At 40.5% G+C, this 10,233-nt stretch overlaps 1 protein-coding gene across 1 annotated transcript; it reads right to left on the bottom strand.

The window, feature by feature from the left end:
• TMEM165 (transmembrane protein 165) lies at nt 1-8,813 on the bottom strand. The gene is made up of 5 exons (XM_026847025.1): nt 8,568-8,813; nt 6,337-6,512; nt 5,323-5,505; nt 2,379-2,484; nt 1-925 (listed from the first exon to the last, which is right to left on the bottom strand). The coding sequence occupies exons 1-5, from the start codon at nt 8,641-8,643 to the stop codon at nt 849-851; spliced, it is 618 nt and encodes a 205-aa protein (XP_026702826.1). The 5' UTR covers nt 8,644-8,813; the 3' UTR covers nt 1-848.
• Between the last annotated feature and the right edge of the window lie 1,420 nt (nt 8,814-10,233).

Genomic DNA, 10,233 nt, shown 5'->3' with positions numbered 1-10,233 from the left:
AAATGGAGATACTATGTTTTATTAATGGTCTTCCAGATTACATTTCTATTCCTAAAAAGAAAAACAGGAACATATCTAAATCTAAGAATTCCATTGCTGTCAATCCTGGGAATGGAACATTGTTAAGTTGGACCATTTCATTACTTTTCATATACTTTAATATCTCAAAAGTAAAAAAACCCTCAAATATACTAGCTCCAGAGAGATTGCATATTGAACACAGTAGGTTGTTAATCACCACACATCAATTTTCTGATAAAAATCCCTGATTAAGAAGTTTTCCCTCTAAATTAAGTTTATAAAATTCTCCGTCAGTGGCTCAGCCACTCAGTGGTACAGGAGCTGCTCCCAGGTTTCTGGTTGCTGAGATTATCCAGCCTCAGGTGCACCCTGGAACCAAAGTCCCTGGCAGTGGGAGCCAGCAGTTTTTTCCTTAACACCTTCCATTGAGCAACACGGAACAAAACACAGTCTGCTTCGAGAAGCCTTAAGAATCAGCTCTTGAAGAAACAGGGAAGGTGGCCATGTGTAACAGAGGAAGAGGAACCCTCGATACTTATGAGAGTAGATCTTCAAAACTCAACTGAGCCAGGTCCAGCAAGCAAGAAAACCACGCAAACCCCTCCAAGGTAGCAGGCACCACAGAATAAACAAACCAGACAATAAGCAGATCTCCACTGCAGAAGCTGTCCATAAATGTGTCAGTCCCATGAATCATTCGCTATAAGAAGTTCAGTGTCTCATCTTCAGTGCTTGTTTAACTATAATTCTGTACATTATATACAAAAATGCACAAGAATAGCTGCTTGATGCTTCCAATCCTTGTTCTTTTGCAGCGATGAAAAATTTTAAAAACCAGAGTCTGGACTTATAAATAGTGCAGAAAATGCAAACGCTAAGAAGACAATGCCTCCTATGATTGTCACTGAAAGGAAAACACAAACCAAAACCAAATTAGACTCTGAAAGTTAAATATCTTCCATGACACATTACAGATTATTTTTTTTTTTTAAATGCCCGATTCCCAAATAACCTTACTTTAAAATTTATGCAGCAAACAGCGGACGTTGTTTCTAGCTCAGTGTCAGGATGCCCATATGCCACCCTGCTGTCTAACCACATCTACAAGAATATATTCTGGTTCTTAGAAGGAAGTTTTGTTTTACTGCTTTAGCCAGTATAAAACAGAGGTTGACACCTGCTGTTGAATATTTGGCTGCGTGGGGAAAACCAAGATACAATATTCTCACGCTGGAGCAAGTCAGCAGTTAAGAGTGACATAATAATTAGAATTTTTTTCACAGTTTAGGTAACTATATTGAAAGAGATAGTATCAAAAACATTAACTGCTTGCAGTGGCCACAGTTGGCTAGAGGCTGGGACAGTATTCTGGGGAAGCACCACTGTGTATGTTCTCCTACTCTTCTCTGAACAAACTAATGGGCTAGATGGATCTTTGGTCTAACCTAATAAGGCTATTCCTGTGGCTAAAGATCTGCAAAGAGCTTATTAGGAGCATATTAAATCATTGTTAGATTAGCATTTCATCACCAATGTCCTTGGCAAACAAAACATGACAGAATGCACATTTCGCTTTTTACAACCTCTGTCATTACAGGATAAATATTCTGAAGCAGCTTCATAGAATCCTTCCTGGGAGAAAGAAATCTCACTACATCACAGAATTGAGAGTTGTAGCAAGCCACAAACGACTCTAAAGAAAAACAAACAACCCAATGTAACCTTACTGGTCCTTCCTGCTACAGCTAGCAGGTATGATAAAAACAAAACAACACAACATTTAAGCCACAGAGTAGCTTTTAGAGCTTTCATACATCTGATGTAACTTGTAAGTATGCAGTTCTCTTGCTCACCTTAAGGTCTGCACTCAGAATGGCAACAGAATTTCTATTATCCACTGTTGAACACCAAACACCAACTATTCAAAATACTGTATTTTCTTCCTCTAGTCACCTACACACTAGCTAACAGTGAAACAAAACATGCTTCACCTGTGTCCATCTTTAAACCTGGAGTGACAATACCTATTTTGATTCCTTAAATCAGAGTCAGTGAACTGTTAAGCTCAATTAAGGCCAGGCTCTTTAGGAGCACCCCAAGCAGGGTGGTGGCAGAGACTGCCTGGCAGGAGGGGGACACAGCCCTGGGAACAGAACAGCGTCACCGCCCATGAGGGGAGCTGACAGCAGGGAGTTGGGGGGAAGGAGGGAGGCAGGTAGAAGACACAGACATAAAAAAAAACGGTTTTGTTTTTTCCTAAAGTTCTGAGAAACACTGTTCTCAACCCCGTAGTAATTTACACTACAAACATTACCAGCATTAATGCATTTTTCTGATTGGAGTGAGTTTTTGCTTACCAGTCCTAACAGAAATTTTCTGTGCTATCATTCTCCCTCCAACGACTGCTAAACCAGTGCACAGGCAATGTCCCACCGTTCCTCCTACTGCCACACCATAGGGGTCCTGAGAAAAAAAAAAAAAAAATTAAAAGGGAAGCATCAGCACGGTTGGAAACCCACTAGAGTCCTACAACCTCCTGCCATGAAGGACCAGTGCCTAGATTCCCTGGTTGCACACTGTCAAGCACAGAGGATATTCCCCAGTGTTTACTCTGCTCTGCTTTCCATCACTGCCTTAAAGACGAGTAGCAATGCACATCAGCTCACAAGACAGACTTAAACCTAAACCTGTCTAATATAGGAGCACATGGCATGTTTCAACCAAGAAGCATCTTCAAGTTGTTAAATATAGATCCAGAAATCACTCTGATGTATTTAAACAATTAAGCAACCTCTAGAGGGAAGGTGGCAGATGTTGAGAAACACAGTATGCATCAGCTGGAAGAACACCAATCTAATTATAAAGAAAGAAAAATAAATCCATGAACTGCAAATTAAAGCCTTCAGCAGCTAAAACATTCTGACTCCTTTGTCCAGTTTATCCAGTTTCACAAGCTTGTGCTCTACACTCTGCTCCCCCCAATCACCCAGAGGAAGGCATGAAAGAATCTGTCTAGAGGATAACAAACTCTTTCCAAAGTTTATTGTCAATGACAGCTTTCACATCACTGCATAACAAGCAGCTACTCAACACATGAGCAACTCTATATAAAGAGGTTTCTCAGATCTACTTACAAATCAGACAATTAAGGGCAACATACATGTTGAACACCTCATAAAACAGAAGACTTCAGCATTAGGAACAGAACAATCTTTTAATGACTGATAACAAAGGCATGACTTTCTGCTGTACAAAGACAAATGAGGGAAAGTGGAGTTCAGTCCCCTGCACATCTTTAAGTGAGACTTTCGGCTTCAAGAGGAATGCATGAAATCTCTAACAGGCAAACAACAAAACTGTCTAAGAAATGATATGGTATGAAGACAACACAACACAACACTGACTGTCCAAAAGAACCAAAACTATCAACCAGTTAGAAAAGGTGGCAAGCACCAAGCAGAGGACAAGTAGGAAAACTACCAAGAAGTGCAGGTTGGAAGCAGGGCTGTGCCAGCAGAACGCACTTGCCTCCAGGATCAGGACCCAGAGTTCCCAGAAATCCCTGTTTCCCTGCAGTTGGCAGTTACCTGCACAGCCCCCACAGGCAGAGGGTGGATCTCACCCCCCACCCCATTCCCTAGAGCCATCCCTGGAAGGTAACAAGTCACCTTCCCTCAGCAGAGGGTCTCCAAGGAGCAGAAGTGCTCAGACACAGCACCCAAGGCAAAGCCAGTCTAGGAGGACACTATGGGAGTTTCCTTTCTGTTTCCTCAAACAGATGAACAATTTTCATACGCAGTAAACTATTAAGGTGTGAAATCAAGTTCTTAAGAACTGCTGTCAGGATTAGGTTCAGACCTAGAAGACAGACACAACTCATTCTGCTGGTGGATGCACTGAGACAGCCAAATTATCACCCTTTTTTTCCCCTCCAAAGAAGCCCTGTTTGTTGTGACAGGATGGATGCTACTCACTCAATGAACAGTCATGCAGTATTTTGTTTTCTTTTCACTGAAGAACGTATGGTCACAGCTGATTTACCCCATTGCTCAAATCTCTGCATAAACATAACTTCTTTCCTCAAAAACATTTCTGTAATGCTCCTGCTATGTATCTTACTACTCAACAAACAAGGCTTTACATAAATATATTATGAAAAAAGGGGTATAAAACAATCCCACAGATAAAAATTTTAAAAGATCCAGATCATAATCATTCACTGATTTTGAAGGCCAAGATCAAGATACCTTCAATTCATTTTTTGTAGCATTTGTTTCTGTAGCATTTATACAAACACTTCATCTGCTAAAGTCACAACATCCCGCAGTCTTTAGTTGCAATGCTCAGCACTGCACAGATCAGACCACAGACTCTGATGGACACTTCCTAATGGGACCCTCACAAAATGCAAACCAGAAGTCAGCCATCACCTGTGAAAAGATGTGCTTAAGCAACTTGCCCAGCATCATATAAAAGCTTGAGCAGAGGCAGTAATGATTCCTTGTTTTCCAAGACAGCACATAACTGCCCGAACTATGAGATCATCCTCTCATCCTGCTGTTCCTGGCCTTGTTAGCTCTAAGCACCTTCCCTATACTGTAATAGAGGCAAGAGGTTCCTACAGATTATACCTCCTTCATTACACAGCCCTGCTTTATCCCTAGGGAAGGTCTGAAAGTGCCCTGAAGGAAGCATGAGTCCTAGGGAGAAAAACGTAAATTATCTCAATGCATGAAAGAGCACAGAAAGATACGTATGTTTATTAAAAGGCTGACTGTAAACCTTAATTTTCCTTTAAATATAATAGAGTTATATACATTCCAATCATCGTGCTGAATATAATTTCATTTACAGTATTACTTACTACACAGTAGTTTAGAGTTATTTTAGTTCTATACACTGTACCATATTCACTTAGATTTTTAAAAAGAGGTATCTTTTTAACAGCTGTGAGTTTGCTGGGATGAGGGTCTCTTTTCAAAGCTACTGTGTTAAAACTGTATGAACACACAGATGAAAGAAATATCCGTTCTGTAACAAAAAACAACTGTATTCAGCCGCATGATATAAACCCACTATTTCCAGAAATGCCTGTGCAGTCCCCATCACGTAACAATAGTTTTCATACTACACAGGGCTTCAGTGCATTTATTTTGAGGTCTCAGCACAGCTGTAACCCTAAGTAAGGCACAGCAAGGCAGCAGGAGTCTGATACCTCCTACAAGAGTATTTTGTCTCTCCCACTTCTCTGCAAGCAACCCAAAAAGGGCAGAAGAACAGCGGGCATTCCGCAAAACTCACCTCTCTGGCAGCCAAGACTATGGTTGTTAATTGGGAACGATCACCCCATTCTGCTAAAAATGTTAAAGTAAAAGCTTGAACAAAGATTGGAGAAATAAAATGTAGCCACTTCTTCTGAGGTATAGTGGTGCCTGGCCCTGATTCCACATCTCCTGGCCCATTTAACAGTTTAGTTCTCTGAAGCTGCGAAGAAGGGGAAAAAAACCAAAACAACAACCAACCATAACATTAGAAATGTCATCTAAACAACCCAAATGAAATATTTAAACAGTAAAGCTAGTCATATAGTATCTGGAATGTTATTTGTCACTGACTGCTGCATTATCAATGTATTATTTATATTAGACATCATTTAAAAAAACAAACTACATATAAGCACACATGCGTGTACCTATACTACCTATACGCACATATATAGACTCGTAATCACCTCTAACCTCCAGTTATTGTCCATCTTGTACTGTTTGCACTGTCACAGCACTTTCGGTAGGAACAACACCTGTTGATTTCCTCCTATTTTTAAAGCAGGGATCCCCCTCTTCCCAAGTGGTGCATTTGACAAAATTAATGAAAAATCTTAAAAGAAATAGGATTAATACTCTACACTATTCCTTAGGAGTGGGTGCGTATATTTAGGAAGTTATTCTAACACAGAACTTTGCTGCAACCCTGTATACCTCAGCATTAATCTGCCTGACCATAAAAAGAAAGAAAAGCTGAGGCAGGAGTAAACTGTTGATGTCCTCTCTGCTAGTAATGCATTTTAAAAAACCAAAACTAATCAAAAAAATCCACTCTACGGAGAAAGTCCCCTTTCTCCTGAGAAGCCAGGCTTGCCACAGAACTGGAATCACCTGTTGAAACAACTACTTCTATCCCATTTACCACCTGTTTTCGGTGTCAGATTATTGATCATAGACACAGCTGAACACCCCAAACTAAGCAGTGCTGTTCTACAGCTTCACGGCTGTAACTATTTCATCAGCTATAATCCGCAGAAAGTTAATGACTTACTTCCTCATCTTTTTTTTTAATTTCTGCTTGAACTTCCTCCAGCTCTTCCTGACCTTCATCTGGACTCATTTTCAAGCCTTCACGAAGCATTCGGATGCCAAAAATTGCAAACAGTGCTGTTGACACATAGTATGTGTACACACGAGGAATAACTGTGGTGGCATAGCCAAACAAAACTGAAAAGAAAACAAATGTGTCATTTAAAAAAATAAGCATGAGGATCATAATTGTTTTTCCCACATCTAAGAAATGCTTGCTAACAAAAGTCTGCAATTCAAACATCCACTGATAAATAAATATTGCATCTTTTGTTAGTTTTATATAATTTTATTTTGGTTGTTTTGGGTTTTTTTTCCAAGATATTGACACTCTAGAAACTCCAACCATTACTGGTCATGCCAGAGACTGAAGTCCATTAACGCAGACAAGGCACACCAGGCAAAGGTGATGTGCTGCTATTCTCAAGAGCCAGTCCAGTTAATTCCATTTTTATATACGAGTATATGTGGATAGCATCTCTTTCCAAAAATTTCATTTCACAGAATAAGAATAAGAAGTTAGAATAAGATTTTCTACAAGTTAAATCTACTAGACATACTCACAAATCATCCAGCTGTGTGAATCCATGTCTGTCTTCTTTTGCCAAGTGCAAATACCTGCATGTTACTATTCCCTCTTCTCCCACAGTCCCCCCAAACACACGCGACCAACTTTGATCTTCCTTTACTTTAAAAGCTCTGATCCCACTCAAACACCAAAAAGCTACCTCCACAGTGCATCTACTTTTACATGTATTGAAGACGCTCAAACTAAGCCAAAACTAGTTCTCAAATAAGAAGAAATAGGTATCCAGGACAAAGTACGTACTTCTTCACAAAGTAAAACCAGTTAAGTGTTTTTGGACAGAAAAGGCCTGTATAAATGAGAGTAATTAAAATCCCACACCTAACATTCAAGTGCTTGAACCACATGCTCACAACTGTTCCTGTTGTTTTACTCCACATGCAATTAGCTAAAAGGAAGCTCATTACCATATGTGTTTTCCTGCACACACTTTCTTAGTTGAAAACCACACTCGGAAATTACAACATGGATCTGGAAATTAATCCTCACTGCCACAACTAAAAGTAAGACTATGAGACAGAAATTGAGCTGTACTGTTAGTAAACATGGCACATACATGAATAACAGTATTAGTTGCACAGCTAAATAAGCCAGACGTTAAATTAAACTTATTTTTAAAGACTGAAAATACTAAAGTAAAGCAATGCAAAGAACTATACAAAAAACTTTTTTTTTTTTTGTTAGCATTACTTGCATATACAAGCACAGACATAATGAAATAACCAGAATGGTAAGGCAGCTTATTTTGTCAAGCACAGCTTGAAAAACACCCCAACTAGTCGCTGCTTGGATCTAGTGAGTTTAAGTGAGCATGTTTTCATGAAATCAAGCTGGGCAAAACCCCCAGAAACTTCCCAGACACAGCTTGTATAAAACAAAAGGCAGTGGAGAGAGAAGAAAAAAGAAAAGAAAAAAAGGCTCCACAACAAATACTACTTCAATTATTTCTGAAATGGGCATGGTTAGAAATGAGCACACATACAACAAATTTATGCTGCATCTGATATACCTGAAGGCTGCTCCATTTTATGATCATTGCTACATAAGCACCCACAGCTACAGGTTCCTCAAGTGGCACCTGACACTTCACTTCCCCCCCACCCCAGCCCTCGGCTGTCAGTACTACTCATCTCAAATGATTGTGGCAGAATGTCATCTTCCACGTACGCAGCTCCCAGCACAAATCCAAAGAGCTACACGTACAGGGATACAAGTCAGACAAGGGAAACTTATCACCATATTAAGAATCTTTCGCCTTAGGAGAAAAAACAGAAGTCACTCCCACATTCCCTTTAGGCACACTAATTTAACAGGAGCTAAAAATAAAAAGGAAACTAGTGGCCCAAAAAAATCAAAGCAAGTGCCTAGGCTCCCAATTCCATTCCTCTTCCTTAAAGTCATATTGAGGTCTAGGGAGCACAAATACCTCAGCAGAGGTAAGAGTCTTAAATATTCAAATCTAAGCTATGGTCCCTAGGAAAGCCTTCACAATCTCTTCACAACAGAAAACTGCATATACCTACTACCTTCATTTTAATTTCAATTAAGATTTACTGATAAATACATACCGAGAACACTTTAAGAGATGAAACAAAAAGAGTGCTAACCTGATAAACATGTCATCAGTCCCAAGGCAAGCATAGCACCAGCCAGTACAGTCAAACGGTTGTACCGCATTGCCATGATGGCTGCAATGAAGAAGGTCTTATCCCCCAGTTCTGATACGATGATGACCGATATAGCAGCCACAAACGCATGAATAAAGCCCAAATTAGTCTTGTCAGCTGACTCTTCACTGACAATGTGAACTGGAGCAACCTGCGAGGACCCCTTCTGTAAGAGGAAGGGGAAAAAAACAACAAAAAACTCACTAGTTAATTAGGTTTAAATAGTTAGTTCATAGAAGTACCGAGGCTCCTATTTCTCCTGTCATACTATACTGCATAGTGCGACATTTAAGTATACACCTCTCACACAGCATTAATGATCATTAACTAGTTACTGGCTGCCACCTACCCCAAATTGCTAGTTAGGCACTTTGCAGGAAGATCAGCTCATGCCTTGATTAAATTAGTACTTTACCATGCACACTATCACCAGAACGTGAGAACCACTATTACAACCAAACATGGGGAAAGCTGCTTTATTTCGGCTCCAATATTTCTGTATTTATAATCCTTGGCCATTTACTTTAATCAAACAAGCAATTTTCTGATATAAACATTAAGAATTAAGTTCTTCGAAGTAAAATTGGGCAGTTAGGGTACCTTAGGAGAAATACAAAGTCCTTTCAAAAATGGTCAGAATCACTTTCTTCCCTTGCAAATTTGCATCTCAGCGACGTTACAATTTTGCACAAGTTTTCAGCAGCTTTCTTTGTACATGCTGTTGTTGGAAAGTAGCTTTAAGACTTTCCAGTGGTCAAACTGGACCTGTGCATTCCAGATCTCACTTACTCACCGAAGTGTTTGCTTTTACAGAGATTAAGATATCTACAATCAAAAGCAAGACCCAAAACATGGACGTCGATGTTCACATGCCTGACCGGAGATGGCTAAGAAGGCTTGTTTCAGCACATCTACCAGCAGAGACAGATTGCAACGTGTTTTAACAGCAGCTTCCCAGCATTCCACTTTCAGCAGTGCTGTAAGTTTTTGGTATTCAAAAGTTCCCATGCTCTACATGATCGACAGTGACTTCCCAGAGTTCCTTCACATTTAGCTGCACTGTAAATTTTTGGGTTTGTTATTGAAAACTTGGCATGCTCTACATGCTATATCAAGCCATATGTTAATAATTTTTTCACCCCTCTGTGTGATCACCTGGCACTAGAATCCCCTAACCGAGAACACCATTTAAAAAGTTTGAAGGCAAAGAAAGTAATCTTAAATATTCAGGAAAAACTAGCAGGCTTTGAGCCACAACAAAGCGTGCTTTCATCTGCTTCTGGGAGGCAGACCTGGAGAGGTGGGTTCCTCCCTCAGCATGCAAGCAAGTGGGGCACGACAATATTTACCCGGTGAAAAAAAAAAGCATCAGCCCATTTTTCACGTCGGACCTAAATTCCCCTGTTTAGCAGAAAAGGGGAAAGCCGCCTTTTAAAGTGGCCCCGCAGCTTTCCCTTTTTCTGCTAAAGGGGGAAATTTCGGCCTCCGACAGGCCAGGCGTCCTGCAGGCCAGGCCGCCTCACCGGCTGGGAGCTACCGCGGGGGGCGACTGGGCCGCTCCCGCCGCCGTGGCCCGGCGGAGGGAGGGGAGGGTTGTGCAGGCAGC

This window comes from Athene cunicularia (genome assembly GCF_003259725.1).
Source record: "Athene cunicularia isolate RWA chromosome 4 unlocalized genomic scaffold, athCun1 chr4_part1, whole genome shotgun sequence".
NCBI lineage: Eukaryota > Metazoa > Chordata > Aves > Strigiformes > Strigidae > Athene > Athene cunicularia.
Note: the sequence above shows the minus strand (reverse complement) of the source record. Positions and strands in the feature narration are given on the sequence as shown.